This window comes from Miscanthus floridulus, chromosome 9 (assembly GCF_019320115.1).
Source record: "Miscanthus floridulus cultivar M001 chromosome 9, ASM1932011v1, whole genome shotgun sequence".
Taxonomy (NCBI): Eukaryota; Viridiplantae; Streptophyta; class Magnoliopsida; order Poales; family Poaceae; genus Miscanthus; species Miscanthus floridulus.
Genome location: NC_089588.1, coordinates 81,981,635 through 81,998,398, shown reverse-complemented (window position 1 = coordinate 81,998,398; position 16,764 = coordinate 81,981,635). Strand labels below are relative to the sequence as shown.

The 16,764-nt window shown below is 40.8% G+C and overlaps 2 protein-coding genes across 2 annotated transcripts; both read left to right on the top strand.

The window, feature by feature from the left end:
* The first annotated feature begins 2,764 nt into the window (after nt 1-2,764).
* On the top strand, nt 2,765-4,987 carry LOC136480170 (uncharacterized). Its single transcript, XM_066477798.1, has 3 exons — nt 2,765-3,526; nt 3,677-3,752; nt 4,140-4,987. The coding sequence occupies exons 1-3, from the start codon at nt 2,765-2,767 to the stop codon at nt 4,985-4,987; spliced, it is 1,686 nt and encodes a 561-aa protein (XP_066333895.1).
* Nucleotides 4,988-8,290: 3,303 nt separating this feature from the next.
* LOC136480169 (uncharacterized) lies at nt 8,291-14,906 on the top strand. Its single transcript, XM_066477797.1, has 2 exons — nt 8,291-8,841; nt 14,756-14,906. The coding sequence occupies exons 1-2, from the start codon at nt 8,291-8,293 to the stop codon at nt 14,904-14,906; spliced, it is 702 nt and encodes a 233-aa protein (XP_066333894.1).
* Nucleotides 14,907-16,764: the final 1,858 nt, after the last annotated feature.

The window sequence follows — 16,764 nt, the reverse complement described above, 5'->3', positions numbered from 1 at the left end:
GCTAAGCTGGGGACTCCCTTGGTGGTCGGATCTTGCTATGTCTCATCGGTGTGCTATCAGCTTGCTCCATGCTGTTTGGATCAGGGTGCTGATCTTGGACAACACATCTGGGGTCTTAATACGCACATGACAGATGACATTGGCAAGCTTTCAGGCTTATTTTCTTTGACCCTGCTACAAGATTTATTTCTTCATCTTCTGGCAGGCTCGGGGACTAAGTGGCTACACTTCACCTAGCGGTGAATGTAGTGCTCTTTTCTTGATTTACCCTCCTTATTGACTAAATCATGGATGATTCCTCGTAAATGGAGTCTAAGTGGCTACACTTCGCCTAAGGTGGAGAATTTTTAAATTTTTATCTTGATCCTCTTATGACTGCTCTTGATGAGATGAAATGGACAGAAGATATACAGGGGGAAATACTTGTGCAAGCTTTAATGGAATATCTTGAGTTATGGGATATGCTAGAGGATATAATTTTACAGGAGGGGATCCCTGATAGGCATATTTGGAGGCTTTCCACCTCAGGTAAATATATAGCTAAATCAGCCTATGATGCACTTTTTGAGGGAGCCCTCAGTTCCACCCCATATGAGCGCATCTGGAAATCTTGGGTGTGTGTTCGCAAGACAATTTTGGTATGACATCCTACATAGCATCGGACTGGCAGCTCAAGCCCCGCAGCCAAATATTTCCTTCTTTGATGATTGGTGGGACAAGGCGGTCTTGACAGTAAGCGAAGATGTGCGAAAGGGACTGAATTCCCTCATTATCCTAAGAGCATGGACCATCTGGAAACAATGAAACGATTGTGTGTTCAACAAAGCTACCCCTAGATTGTCTACAGCTTTGAACCTTGCTCGGGAGGAAGCCCTTCTATTGTCTTTGGCTGGTGCTACGGGACTGTCCCCGGCACACAGCTCTTGATGTTGCTTAGAGTGTCTCTGGTCATGTCTTTCATCTCAATCATAGGTGATTAGTTCCAGTCAGTAAGTGGAGGTGTGTTGGTGTTGTGTTTGTGTTTGTTTGTTTGTGTGTGTGTGTATTTGGGTCTCTATATGACTCATTTCTCTTCTATTAATACAATGATACATAGCTCTCCTGCGTATTCGAGAAAAAAATATATGTTGTCAGTTTTGTATCATTCTAACTGCTTCGGCAGTCATAAGCACATAGAATGAATGAAGTGTTTTTATGGTTGGCAACGTCTACCAACGCAGGAAGTGGTCGTGATCACCCCAGGAACTCAGGCGTAGTCAAATTACTATTTTCGGATGCATGTTTTAGGCTAGTTGGTTTGCTGTTCTTGGTTGCATGCTTGTATAAAAGGCTTTAAAATCTAGATCATTTAGATAATAAAGATCAAGCTGCAGATTGAGTAAATCTCTCCAGCTTCCTTCTGCGCACTCACACTCTTGTCTGCAACGTCAAGCACAGCGTCGCAACCTCACCGCCGGCCGCCTAATCCTAGGCCTCCCGTTTCCCACTCATACTTCCTGCACAACTTGTGAAGTATGGGTTTAGTAACCACTTCATCCAGGGCCTCCATGAGGTCAGATTGAGTACATAGGTTACATTGAGGTTAGATAACATATAGGATAATAGTTGCTAGAGCTCACATGCATACAAATACAAAATAGGAGGACCCTATTTTTGGAAACCAGCCAAAGAAAAAATTCACCTCTTTAATGGAGCAAAGAGCTAGTACCAAGACTGGCTAGACACCCCTAAAAAAGATGTTCTCAGCACACAGTAGACAGGCCCGTCCTATGGGGGGGGGGGGGGGGGGGGGGGGGGCTACCTGTGCGATGCCCATGGGCCCATGAGGCTGGGGGCCCATGACTGCCTGGCTCCAGACGTGCCCCAGGCGTTGATGCGTTGCTGGTGTCTACTACTTCAAGCGGCCCCGTCCGGTGTACCTCGTCGAGTTCGCGTGCTAGTGTGCTACAAGCCCGAGGACGTTAGGCCCATGTTCCTGTATAAGTATATACGTAATACCAGGGCCTGAGTAATACGTGCCACGGTGCCAGACTGCCAGGACGACGAGCGCCATCAGCCCATCAACGCCTGGGGCACGTCTGGCTCGAACACTTCCAGCCCCGCGCCGCCGAAGCGCCGAGGCGGCCCTCAGCGAGCGCCGCGACGAACTCGGAGTCTCGGACGTCCCTCCGGCGTGGCCTGCGGTGCGGCGTCCATCTTCACGGCAACGGCAAGTCGGCAAAGGTATCAGGTCTCTTAAATAAACAAATCAATTTGATTACAGTTCAGTAGTACTTTAGTGTACAGATCAATACCTTCTTATGGGGATAGGGCTAGGCTTCAGGGATTTGATTTGTAATTCAATATTTTTTTATCACGTTAGATGTTGCCAAAGAAACATAAGTCCAGTGCTCAAAAAAGGAAAGAAAGAAAACAAGAACTTCAATCCAGAGAATCGCAAAAGGGTGCGTTGCATAGGTTTTTTCCAACATCAAGAAATGCCGAAGTCAGTCAAGATCAGGGGCAGGGACATGATCAACCAATAATCGCACAAGCTGATGGCAATGATGGTGGTACAGACGAGCAGATTTTAGATGCACAAGCTGATGCCAATGAAGGTGGTACAGGGGAGGAAAATTTAGATGTGCAAGCTGATGCTAATGAAGGTGCTGCAGGGGAGGAAAATTTAGATGCGCAAGCTGATGCTAATGAGGACATTTTGGGATCAGGTGAAAATTTGTAGCCTTCGGATGATACAGAAAATTTATATATTGATGAACAATCAATGTTGACTATCTTTGATCCTAGGACATGGGAAAATCTTAACAATATCAAAAGAGATATCTTAATTGAGAAAGGGCCTGTGAGAGAGATGGATTTACAATTTCCTAGTGATCCCAGTAATAGGCGTTTTTCATATGCTTACTACTCCAGAAAGTTAACTAATGGAGAGGTTGTTGACAGTAAGTGGCTGGTTTACTGTAAACATGTGGACAAGGTCTTTTGTTTTTGTTGCAAGCTATTCAAATCAAATCAGAACAATTCTTTGTTAGCAAATGATGGAGTGAGGGATTGGAAGCATTTGAGTGAGAAACTAAAACAACATGAGAATAGTGTAGAGCATCTGACAAACATGAATACATGGAATGATCTTCGGATTAGATTGAGCAAAAATAAAACAACTGAGGATGAAATGCAGCGGGAAATTGCAAAAGAGAAGGAGCGTTGGAGACAAGTTTTGGTAAGAATAGTTTCTGCTGTGAAGTTTCTTGCTAAACAAAATCTTGCCTTTCGAGGAACAAATGCAAAACTTTATCAATCAAATAATGGTAATTTTCTGGCCACAGTGGAAATGATTGCTGAATTTGATCCTGTCATGCAAGAACATATTAGGCGCATTCAAAATAATGAAATCTATCATCATTATCTTGGCCCTAGGATACAGAATGAGTTAATTGCTATGCTTGCTGATGCTGTGAAAAAACATATCTTAAAGATCATAAAATATGCCAAGTACTTCTCTGTTATCTTGGATTGTACCCTAGATGTGAGTCATGAAGAACAAATGACACTAATTGTGCGGTGTGTTAATATGTCAAGTGCCATTCCAAGAGTAGAGGAATTTTTTTTAGAGTTCTTAAAGGTTGATGACACATTAGGATTGGGGCTTTTTAATGTATTGTTGGATGCATTGCAGTCTCTTGATTTGAACATTGATGATGTGAGAGGTCAAGGGTATGATAATGGTTCCAATATGAAGGGAAAACATCAAGGTGTGCAGGCACATGTGCTTGAAATTAATCCAAGAGCATTGTATATGCCATGTGCATGTCATAGTCTGAACCTTGTTCTTTGTGATATGGCAAAATCCTGTAGAAAAGCTATTACTTTTTTTGGTGTCATACAACGGATATATGCATTGTTTGCATGATCTACTAAAAAGTGGAAAATTTTGACCGATCATATTGAGAGGTTCACTGTCAAACCCTTGTCTGATACTCGTTGGGAGAGTCGAATAAAGAGTGTGCAACCTATCAGGTATCAAGCTTCTCAAATAAGATCAGCTCTGAAGGAGGTGGAAAGAACTTGTATCGAGGACCCAAAATCGGTGAGTGAAGCTGGATCATTGGTAACCACTATTGAGAATTTTGAATTTTTAGTTGGTATGGTTATTTGGGAAGATATTTTATCTGTTATCAACATGGTGAGCAAAAAGTTGCAGTCTCCAATTGTGTGCTTGGATAGTACTTTGAAACAGATAGAAGGGGTCATATCATATTTTAAGAAGTATAGAGACACAGGCTTAAGTGCAAGTATTGAGACTGCAAAATCCATTGCATCTAGTTTGGATGTGGAGCCAACATTTCCTACAAAACGTAAAGGTAAAAGGAAGAAGCAATTTGATGAACAAGATGATGAAACTGAAGAATTACAACGGTCAGATATAGATGACTTCAATGATGACTACTTCCTAGTTATTGTTGATTATGCAATTGTTTCATTGACTATTCGATTTGATCAGCTAAAGGAATTTGAGAAAATATTTGGTTTCTTATTCAATTCGGAAAATCTAAAGTCCTTGGATCATAGTGATCTACGAGACTGTTGCACAACTTTTGTCAATACTTTTTCTCATGACAACAAGTCTGATGTTGAGTTAGATGATTTGTTCTCTGAGTTGAAAGTGTTGCAAGTAACTTTGCCAGATCAGTTGATGTCAGCATCTGAGATTCTTCACTTTGTTAAAGTTGCAGATTGCTATCCAAATGCCTCTATTGCATATCGGATTCTGTTAACTATTCCAGTGACAGCAGCATCAGCTGAAAGAAGCTTCTCCAAATTGAAGCTATTGAAAAATTGTTTGAGGTCAACTATGCTACAAGAAAGATTAAATGGCTTGGCTATGTGTAGCATTGAGAAGGATATTTTAGATACAATTGATCTTGAAAGTGTTCTTGAAGATTTTGCATCAAGAAATGCCCGAAGACGCTTTTTTAAAAAGCACTGAAGCACCGTAGTTTTATTTGAGGTAACCATCATAGTTATTTTACCGTTTTTTTTATCTTCTTTGATGTACTGTTACCTTTTCAAAAAGAATTAAATATATGCTACAAGTTATATACTTTAATCGTCCTATTCAAATATTACATTGTTGGACCCTTAGTGTCTTACTGGCCCAAGGGCCCATAACAATTGTGGGACGGCCCTGACAGTAGATATAAACATGTCCCTAGGATAGAAACATGTTTTCAGCACACAATACATATATAGGTGTACTGTCAAACAAAGATATTGTTTCGTCACATCTAACCATATATAGGTGTCCATACCATCATCACCACGTCATCTACATATCATAGTATAGATATTATTAACTGTGCTAGCTACCCAAAAGTCATCACTGCTCCCTAAAACATCACTTGTTGTCAAGCTTCTAAGGCTTGGCTTCCACCTTGTTTGTTAGGTCATCGATCTGCCCAGCCATAGCGTCCTCCTTTGTGAGGCCATCGATCTGCCAGACATGGCGACGAAAGTCTTTTTGAGGTCCTCGATCTGTAGGGCATGAATAAGTGGACTGCGGGACCTGTGGAAGATAAAGTTCCTTAATTAGATTAACATATATATTCAATCTATCATTTCGGGATTGGTTCGCCATGTATGAAAGTTTAGATTAACATATCCAATCTATCAAATCTGGATTTGTTCTTTTCTGGTACCATCCATGACTAATAATATAACTAAGGAAGTGAATATGGCATGTTGTCATTCTTCAAAAGCAGTGAGTAAAGCCAATTAAGCAAAAAGTTTGACACATCCAATAATTATTTCTATTACAGCCATAAAGACAATATTATATTGAGTGAAATTGGAGTTGAAGCTGCTCCCAATGCAGGCATAATTAGCGAGCAACAAAACAGCACAGAACTAGGCATGATTTAGCCCATGTAAATAATAGCTAATTTCGTCTTGTCAACACATAGCGTACGGATTGGAATAGATATAAGCCAAAATTTCCATAAAGTTGCACCAACTACGAACATGTGGTGCTAGTTCATACTGCAAGGTAAAAAATTGTCTCAATTCAACAGTAATATTGGAGAGCAACAGAGGTTCAACAAATTAACCCTACACAATCAATTAGAGAATTCAGAGACATTACATTGTTTGTAGGTTGGCGCGTCGGAGCTTGTCTCCTTCCATTTCTCGGCTCCATCCAACCAATTCAGTCAGTCAGTGGCGGAGCCACAGGGTATGCCGGGTATGCCCCGGCATACCCTGTGTACCCTGTTTGATTGGCAAGTGTGCAATATAATATAGGTATTATACACATCTGTATTTATAAAAAAAATAAAAAAAATATTCACCTGATCACGCCATCACGGAAGCGCCAAGTTAGAAGCCCCAGGAAGCGGCCCACGTGGCAAGTACATACACGCCTACAGGATACACGCGTTTCACTTTTGGCTTTCGGTATTCTAATCTGGATCCGTTCATCGGGGCTGAGGAGTCACGAACTCACGACACCGCCGCCCTGACAGTTAACGCCGACGCCGATGCCGATGCGGTGAGGCATGACCAACTGTGACGCCCTGGTCCCGGTGGCCAGTGCCCTCTGGCCTCTGCCTTGCTGCCCTCCGTTCACTGATCACGCATGTACAGTTTGCAGTTTGCACGGCCACGCAGTCACGGAGGCTCGCCGATTCGCTATTTCTCTTAGGTAAAATTTAATCTTCCGCTCTTCGTCTTTTTTAGAAAATTATTGTCTAATTTCATAGCTATTTGCTAACATCACAAATAACAAATTGTTTAATATTTATGCAGTTATGAAGAGAAACTCGGATATTGCATCTCTTTTTCAGAAGCATCAAGCAAAAAAGGCGGCGGCAGCTGCTGCTGCTTCTAATCATTCCCCAGATCTGGTTGAACCTGTGGTGGAAGAGCAAACTCATGAGAGAATTGAGGAAATTACAAATCATATGCCACCGCCACCGCCACAACCGTCTTCACTGCCATCAGTTTATGACATCAATCGCCTTCCACATGATCCAGGTGAAAGACGTCCCATTCTAAAATATCCTGTTAATGATCAAGATGCAATTCGAAGAGCATATATTATTAAAGGTCCATTCAAACCTTTTGCACATGATTTTCCAAAAAGAAAGATTTTAGGCAAGGATTGGGGATTCAATTATTGTTGGATGTACAATCATGATTGGCTTGAGTATAGTATTAAGAAGGATGTTGTGTTTTGTTTTATATGCTACTTGTTTAAGAAGGGTACTGGGTTAGACACATTTACTGTTGATGGATGGAAGAATTGGAACATAGGAGAGAAAGCATTTCTCAAACATGTGGGTTCTAAGGCACATATTGTAGCTCAAGAGAGATACATTGGCTTTAAAATCCCAAGGTTGCAATTGATTATAATATTGAGAAGTGGATTGACGAGGATCTTCGTCTTTATAAGAAAAGGTTGACTTATTCACTTAGGTGTATCAAGTTTCTTTTGCATCAAGGGTTGGCATTTCGTGGACATGATGAAAGTGAAGAATCTAGCAACAGAAGGAACTTCATTGAACTTTTGAAGTTTCTTACCGGAAATAGTGAAGAAGTATGTTTTGGACACCGCTCTAGGTAACTGTACCTTAACTAGCCCAGGCATACAAAAGCAAATTATTCACTGCTGTGCCATAGAAACTAGAAAGAAAATAATTGAAGAACTTGGTGATGAGCCCTATGCAATTTTAGCTAATGAGTCTAGTGATATATCACATAAAGAACAACTAGTTTCTTGATTGCATTATGTTGATAAATTGGGGAGGCCATGTGAGCATTTTATTGGAGTTGTTCATGTAGATGATACTACCTCTTTATCACTTAAGGATGCAATTGAAGCTTTACTTGTTAGTCATGGCTTGAGTATGACTCAAATCCGTGGGCAAGGATATGATGGGGCTAGCAACATGAAATGAGATATTAAAGTGTTGAAAACATTGATCATGCAAGAATCACCTTCTACTTATTATATTCATTGTTTTTCTCATCAACTCCAATTGGTTCTTGTTGCTGTTGCCAAGGGAAATACTGATTGCAAAAGTTTTTTGATCAAATATCTATCTTGTTGAATATTGTTGGAGTTTCTTGTAAGCATCATGACATGCTTAGAAATGCTAGGCTTGAGAATGTCAAGAAAGCACTTGACTGTGGTGAAATTGAATCTAGAACCAAATTACATCAAGAGATGAGTTTGCCTAGGCCTGGATATACTCGATGGGGATCTCATTACAAAATGGTATGCAACATCATTACCATGTATGAAGCAATCCATGATGTACTGGTTGATCTTGGGTGTGATCCTTCATATAAGGATGATTGGACCAAAATACATTTTGTGACTGGGGCATTTGAGACCTTTGAGTTTGTTTTCTTTACACACTTAATGTATATTATTCTTGGATATACAAACGAGTTATTTGAGTGTTTGCAAAGAAGGGACCAAGATATTCTTAATGCAATATCACTTGTTAATGTGACAAAGACAAGAATGCAAGAATTGAGGTATGATGGTTGGAATAATTTTCTTGAGAGGATCACTTCATTTTGTGATAAACATGGTGTTGAAGTTCCTGCTATGGATGGTGATTATGTTCCTTATGGAAAATCAGCAAGGAAAGCTCGTACCCAAAAGCAAACCAATGATGACCACTTCAGAAGAGAAGTATATATTGGTGTCATTGATCAAATAAGTCAAGAACTTGATAATCGGCTTGACGAGATTAATATGGAGTTGTTGTCTTGTATGTCGGCCTTCAGTCCTTCCAATTCATTTGCTTCTTTTGATGCACAGAAGCTATGTAGACTGTAGACTAGCTGAGTTCTACCCAAATGAGTTCTCAAATAATAATTTGCTCAAACTTGAATTGCAGCTACATAATTATATTGATGACATGAGACATGATGATAGCTTCAAAGGTCTAGACAATATTGTTGATCTCTTAGTTAAGCTTGTTCAAACAAAGAGGCACAAAGTATGATATGGTTTATGAGCTCCTCAAATTGGTATTGCTTCTACCCGTGGCAACGACAAGTGTTGAAAGGTTATTTTCTGCAATGGTTTTAGTGAAAACAAAGTTAAGAAATAAGATGGGAGATAGTCTTTTGGATGATTGTCTAGTCACTTTCATTGAGCAGGATATTTTCTTTGAAGTTGATGAAGATGATATAATCAAGACATTTATGTCCCTTCAAAAGCGTAGAATAAAATAGTCAGAAAAATAGCAATGTAAGTCTCTGGTTCTCTTTTATGCCTATATTTCCATTATCGGTATGGCTTTTGAACTATTTATACTATATTTAGTGAATGGTTTGAACTTAATCCATGAATTTAAACCCTATTGTGTTACTTAGTGCATATATACCGAATCACGTTGTCAATTTTACAATTATTACCGAATTGCTGAAATGAATTTACCTAATTGTATATGAAATTTTTTGGGTGGCATACCCTTAGACAAAATCCTAGATTCGCCACTAGACACAGTAAATCTCCATTCAAGCAGTTGCAGCACATCGCGACATAGTCTCTCCCCAATGAGGTATCCTAGCCGCCGGTAATCTCCTGCGGCTCACGCTTCTTCACGGGCTTCTTGGCCCCAGGCGGTGGATGAGGGCGCCGGCTTCGTGGTCTTATAGGGCTTATACTTTGTGGCCGAGAAATAGGTCGTGGGCTTCTTCTTAGTGGTGGGGGAAGAGGGCTTCTTCTTCACAGCGGAGGAGTATGGCTTCGCAGCGGCTAACTTTCTTGGACAGGAGAGTTAGCCGTCGCGAAGGCATCCTCCTTTGCCACGAAGAAGCCCTTTCCTCGGCCATGAAGAAGTTGCCCATGACCACTTTCTTAGCCGCGAAGTATAAGCCCTATAAGACCACGATGAAGTCGGCGCCCTCATCCATTGCTAGGGGCGCCAAGAAGCCCATAAAGAAGCACGAGCCATAGGAGATTACCAGCGGCGGGGATACCTCATCAGGGAGCGACTGCATCAAGATGTGCCACATTCACTTCCTTAGTTACAACATGCTTCCTTAGTTACATTACTAGGTAGCATGCCCGTGCGTTGCTATGTGATAACTAAATTTTTGTTAAAAAAGATATGGATCGCACGATAAGATAATAGTACTGTGAAATGAAATACTGACGTTAAAGTAACATTTAATCCAAAAAGTAAAGTTCGTGAAATTAATAGTCACCGAGAGCAATATAAAATCATAGAAATTTTAATTTAAACATGTGTTATACTGTTACTAAAAATGAATCTTTGAACATGATGAGACTATCATTCCACCATCATCACTGTCATTTCACTCTTGTTGACATCGGTTGTCTTCCATAAAGGAGTCGGTCTACATGCTACACGAGAAACTAAGCGGTGTAGAGACCGTCGACCTCAGAGAGCGATGGCTAGTTGAGGTGATGCACAGGTCGACACTGTCCATTCAACTTTAGTTGTTCTTTTGCTAAAGCATCATGCTCACAAGTTTTTTCTCATATGACAACGAGCAAATCAATGTGCCCATCACAGCGAGGAGAAATGGCACTGCCATTCTCTGAACTAAGAGTGCAATAAAGCATCTCAAGTTCAGTTATCTGGTACCAAGGTAATGGGAAACTTTGAATTAATAACTAAATGTGTACAAAATTGTTTAAATTAACCATGTCCAACTCTAGAACTATTTCAAAATTTCTTCTGGCATGGTGTTATGGTGGCTTTTGGTCCTTGTACACAGCTTTCAAGCATTCATTGGCATCACTCTTCAAATCAGTCTTCAAATGTCGCTCCTGCTTGTCTCATTGCACAAAAAAGTGCAGTCAACCCAACCCGTCAGATATGTGGTAGTACCAAACATTTCTGGTCCTCAATATCATAGAATTAAGCACCATTGACAGTCGACCCCTTGATAAAGGATTATTGTATCAGCTGTCTAAGCATGGTTAGTGCTATTCATACTCTGTATCCATGTTTTTCATCTTAGTTTTTCAGTGCCATCTGTAAGTCCATCCCCAAATTATTAGGGCAAAAGTGCTCATGATAAAAGGCCTAAAATAACTTGGGGATTCATAAGCCAGGCTACCCATGCTTGGGAGCGGGGAGCACAAGCATCATTAGCCAAGGTGATTCCATAGGTCAAAACACACACATAGTCACTTATAGCTAATGGAACGATATAAGATAGGAATTTTCCTTGATTTTTAATACAATCTCAAAACTTTATGAACCACACCTTTTCAGAAATATAAAAGTTTTATAAACCCGTCCAATACCAAAAATTTCAAAGCCAGCAATGTTTCATCAGTTACTGCCCAATCTCCTAATGAGTTGGTGACCATCCCTAACAGTTTCAGACTGGCCCATTACCTTCAATCTTATGCTTATATTGGTAAATGTCCAAGCCTTGCAATGGGAGCCACAAAAAATGTCAATATTTTGTCTTGCCCGAATATCCTCGTCAAGAAATAAGAAAGATATTCCCTATTGTGTATAGTGAACATTATTATAAATGTATACTGATTTGTGTAAAATTTATAGATAAACAAAACAGATACAAGAGATATAACATTTACATATATCTGAGTTTGCTCAGAATTAATCAGGGAACAAAAATCAGGTTGCATTCGGTGAAGTAAATGCCATCAAAATTGTTTTGATGAAAAAACTCTTATATGATTGAGCGCTGCTCCTGGATTTCGACAAAATATGTGGCTATTGACAGAGCAGCAAAAAAGGGCCAAAATATTTGTTCCATTTCATAAGATCATGCAGATTGAAATGCAATTTCTTATCTGTAATAAAACTACGCTAAAACAAATTAGCGTACCTTTGCCTCCCCAAGATCACACAATTGTTCATTTCTCAAGGTGCTTTGTATTCGCTCCCAATTTAAGCTTCCTTAATGGTATCACTTTTCCCTTCTTCTTTCACAAATGCCTAGGAGAAAATCAAACTCGAATTACTCAAAAACTAAAGGAACTGACAGGTGAGAGCCTGTAAGCACTGAACAATACAACGCAATTATTTTTAGAATATCCTGCTCTACAGATGAATCGGTTTGAATCCTTTAGAAAATAATTAAAACAACAAATGCCTGCAGTGAGGTGCATAAAACCTTTACTGGTATCTTCCATTCAAGTGCCACAAATGACAATAAGCTGCCCAATTGGTTTTCCAAGCTCTTTGTCAAACAATGATTTTCCTAGGGCTCTGGCAGTCTTCTAGACAAGACCCATGCCCTCAACCTCCCATGAGTAGCACTGTAGGAAGCTCAGGATCCAATTCAAGTTCCCTCAAACCATCCTCATATAAGTGGATCAAATTCAAGCTCAGGATCCAATTCAAGCATAATAGTATTCAGACAAATCAATGCAGACATATTTTTCTGTTTTCTTGAAACTTGAACAGTAACGCTTTTGGGGTATACAGCATATTCATTGAATGCAACAGGACAAAACCTTGTAAAATGAATATCTCAGCCTTTTGAATGACCATGTATGGTTCACACTAAAATTAGCAGGAATAGAAATATAAAAACTTAGGGTGAACTAAATACCTTAACAAGAACTGCAAGGCAGAATGATGGTCGCGGAAGACCGAACACGCGGATTTGAGAAGGTTGTAGATCATCAAGTGCAGCCTGCTTGGCAACTTCTTCTGAGGGGCAGTAACATCTGTTCACATCAGCATGGAACCTGCATTTTTCTTCTTCTAATTGTCAGATCAAGTGAAAAAATTGCTTTACTATATGTTTTCCTTATCATTAACTGAATATACCATGTAGGGTGTCAAGTGTTGAGGTCTGTGATCACAGTTACAAAGACTACTCTGTTCTATAGGCCTTGGCATTTGAGAACCCATAGAGGAATGAGTTGCATGATGGGGTGGACACTAATTATAATCTTTGTCTTGTACTTCTTCGGTCCAGCCTCCACCTTCCTTCATCCATAAACAAGGCATTCAGAAAAAAAGATATAAGCAACAGATCATGCAGCAGATAAGACGTGGATCATGGTCATGGTATATAAAATACAATGAAATAATTATATAAAAGGAAATATTGGCAATTCTAAAAGGACATATGTTAAGATAAATGTTGTACAAGGATAAATGTTGACCCACGAACCTATGTGCCCTGCCTAGCAGAGCGGCGTTGCCGTCCTGCGTGCAACAACTGCTTGACATGCTCGATTGGCACCACCACGGTGTGCACTGTACCCCCCATCAGCGCTAGAGACACCAGATCCTGCTCGAACTCCCGGACCCGCCCCGCTGCCGCTGCCGCCCAATGGACTCCTCCATTCCCGCCATCGCCGTTGCCGCCCGATGGACTCCACTCCCACCCATGCCGCTGCTGGGCGCCAGCCTAGGTGGCCGGCCTGTGGGCTAGGTTGAGGCAGGCAACCAGCCTGGTATGAAGTTGTAGTTAACAAAAAGAACAATTCATCTGAAACATATAGGCAACTCATCCAAAAATTTGTTTATGCAAACCAGCACTCAAATTGGTCCATAGTTTAGCTAGGTGCTAACAGTTTAACCCACAATAAAGAAACCACCTTTTTGCCATAGCGAGAAACGAAACGAAAGCTCAATTCAGGCCATGGCAGTGGGGGAACTACATGATAACTTTAACAAAAAAATAAAATAAAAATGTACCTGCTCTAGCACTTGCCAAGAACTACGTCATAGAACCTATACAATATGGTGAAAACAATGTAGCTACCCTCAAATTAATTTAATGGCATCAATTTACGATGCACAGCAGCAGAATCGAGAGGCGCGTACGGTGTACGCTGATAGATGTTCGACATCGTTCACAAAATTCAGTCTTCTAGGACTACTTTTGTCTAAATTATGCAGAGTACTAAACTGCACACACTCCTAAGGCCATATCCAAATGAGAGACACCATATTTATTGATAGTAAATTTGTAGCGCACGTTGTCCTATCCTATTGTTATTGTGAGTTACATTTTGGTGCATCTAGTATGGATAATGAATGCAGTCCCTATCACATGCCCAAGTAACTATAAGAATAGAAATCCAGTTACCATTGTGGTCCTCAGTCGCGTCATGTACGCAACCTCCGACCTCGTCCTCCAGCACTGTAGCACCCATTGCACTGCATCCTCAGCACCAGCCACCATCGGTCCATTACACAGCAGCAGAATAGAACAGATCAGACACCCTGGTCTGGCAGCGAGAGAAAAGCAGAATCAGGGAGGGAGAATCAAGGGGCGCGTACGTGCGGTGGCCCTGGCTTCTGCGGCGGCTGGCCGAAGGGAAGCACCGGAGGGCCGCGACTGGCCGCGGGGCGGCGGACAGAAACCCTAGTCACGTGAGGGAAGTCGTGTGTCCTCTGGTGTCACGAAGGAGAAGAGACAATTTCTGTTTTTTTTGTTTTTGTTTTTTCGGTGCTAGCAGGCTTCGAACCTGGGCTATCGCGCGTGGGAGGAAGTGCGGACGTGGGCGATCGTGGGATCGCACCGTGAGGCAGAGGGACAATCGCATGGGGGAGGGCAGGAAGGTGAGGCGAAGTTTTTGTCGAACCAAAACGGTGTCTCCTCTTTAATCTTTTTAGTTGTGAGAGATTAATCATGAATGGTACCAGAAAAGAACAAATGCAGATTTGATAGATTGGATATGTTAATCTAAACTTTCATACATGGCAAACCAATCCAGAAATGATATATTGAATATGTTAATCTAATTAATGAACTTTATCTTCCACAGGTCCCGCAGTCCACTTATTCATGCCATGCAGATCGAGGACTTCCAAAAGACTTTTGTCGCCATGTCTGGGCAGATCGATGGCCTCACAAAGGAGGACGCAATGACTGGGCAGATCAATGACACCACAAAGAAGGTGGAAGCCAAGCCTTAGAAGCTTGACAACAAGTGATGTTTTAGGGAGCAGTGATGACTTTTGGGCAGCTAGCACAGTTAATAATAACTATACTTTGATATGTAGACGATATGGTGATGTTGGTATGGACACCTATATATGGTTAGATGTGACCAAACAATATCTTTGTCTGACAGTACACCTATATATGTACTGTGTGCTGAAAACATGTTTCTATCCTAGGGACATGTTTATATCTACTATGTGCTGAAAACATCTTTTTTAGGGGTGTCCAGCTAGTCTTGGTACTATCTCTTTGCTCCATTAAAGAGGTGCATTTTTTCTTTGGCTGGTTTCCAAAAATAGGGTCCGCCTATTTTGTATTTGTTTTGCATGTGAGCTCTAGCAACTATTATCCAATCAGTTGTCTAACCTCAATGTAACCTATGTACTCAATCTAACCTCATGGAGGCCCTGGATGAAGTGGTCTAAACCCATACTTCACAAGCTCAGCAGGATAGCTTGGGTTGTTGACGACCTGAAAGAAAAGGCTATGAAGGAGGACAATTTCGCCAAGCAGGTGGACGCCTTTGGTGTCAACCTAGATGCCATGGCTAAGAAGTTGGACAACATCATCAAGGACCTGGATGCCGCCATGGCTCCGAAGCCCAACAAGTGATGATGTGATGTAGGGCAGTGATGATGTGATGGCTTTTGGTGATCTAGTAACTATATTATGATGATGAAACACTAATGTACCTATGGCAGTGATGATGTGATGACCTATTAATTTGGTGACTTTTGGTCATGTGTAGTAACTATGAAGTACCTATGCTGATGTGTGTTGGTAAGAAACTTTGGTGCCTATATAATCTATATTGTTGCTGTTATGAATCTCTGTTGTTTAAGTGTGCAGCTCATATCCTAGATGTCTATAATTACACATGATTGATGGCAAATGTTGCTGCTGCTATGATCATATCTGTGTGGTGCTGCTCCTGCTGCTACTATGTTTCTATCCATCATGAACCTATGGTCATACATATGATGTTGCTGATGTGTTTCTGGCAACCAACTGAATAGCCTTTCAGTTTAGCAAGCCAAGTGAACTACACAACTGAAATTTAAGTGGCTACAACCTAGAATATGATCTTGCAAAGTTCAGCCTCTGGAATGGGAGATCTACCCATTGGAAACCTAGCAGCTACTAATTTGTTAGGGAAACCTATAAAAGGCTTCATAGTGAATCCTGCCGACCATCCTAGGTAGTGGGTCAAGAGATTAGCTACCTCGTGTGAAAGAGTAAATCATGGCTCACAGTGAAAGTGTACAACCTCTGCAGACTGTAAAACTGTTATAATAGCCGTGCTCATAGTCACGAGCGACCCAGAAATCTCATAGAATAGTGGACTACTCATGCTGATGATTAATTATGAGAAAATGTTGATTTATAAGATCATGTGGTTTAATTGGGGCTTAAGCACAACTATATGCTAAATTAATGCTAAAATTGTGACTTATTAAAATGCTAATCATAACCCCATGTTATTCTTATTAAGTACGAGATGTACTTATGCTTATTTTTATTACTTGGCACTGCTACAAAAACGATTTGTGGTAAAACCACCCTTTCTTTGTAGGGGCGGCTCTATATTGAGCCACCCCTACAAATGGTTGCCAAATGAGCCGCTCTTACAAATAGATTTGTAGGGGCGGCCGGTGTTATCAGCCACCCCTACAAATGGCCTGATTTGTAGGGGCGGCTCAATATTGAACAGCCCCTACAAATAGACACGAGTATTAAAAATTAAGCACTAAAATTCAAAATTTGTAAATGACCTCAGATGGAGAAACAACCAAAATAAAAGTTGTAGATCTCGAAAAGTTATGAAACTTT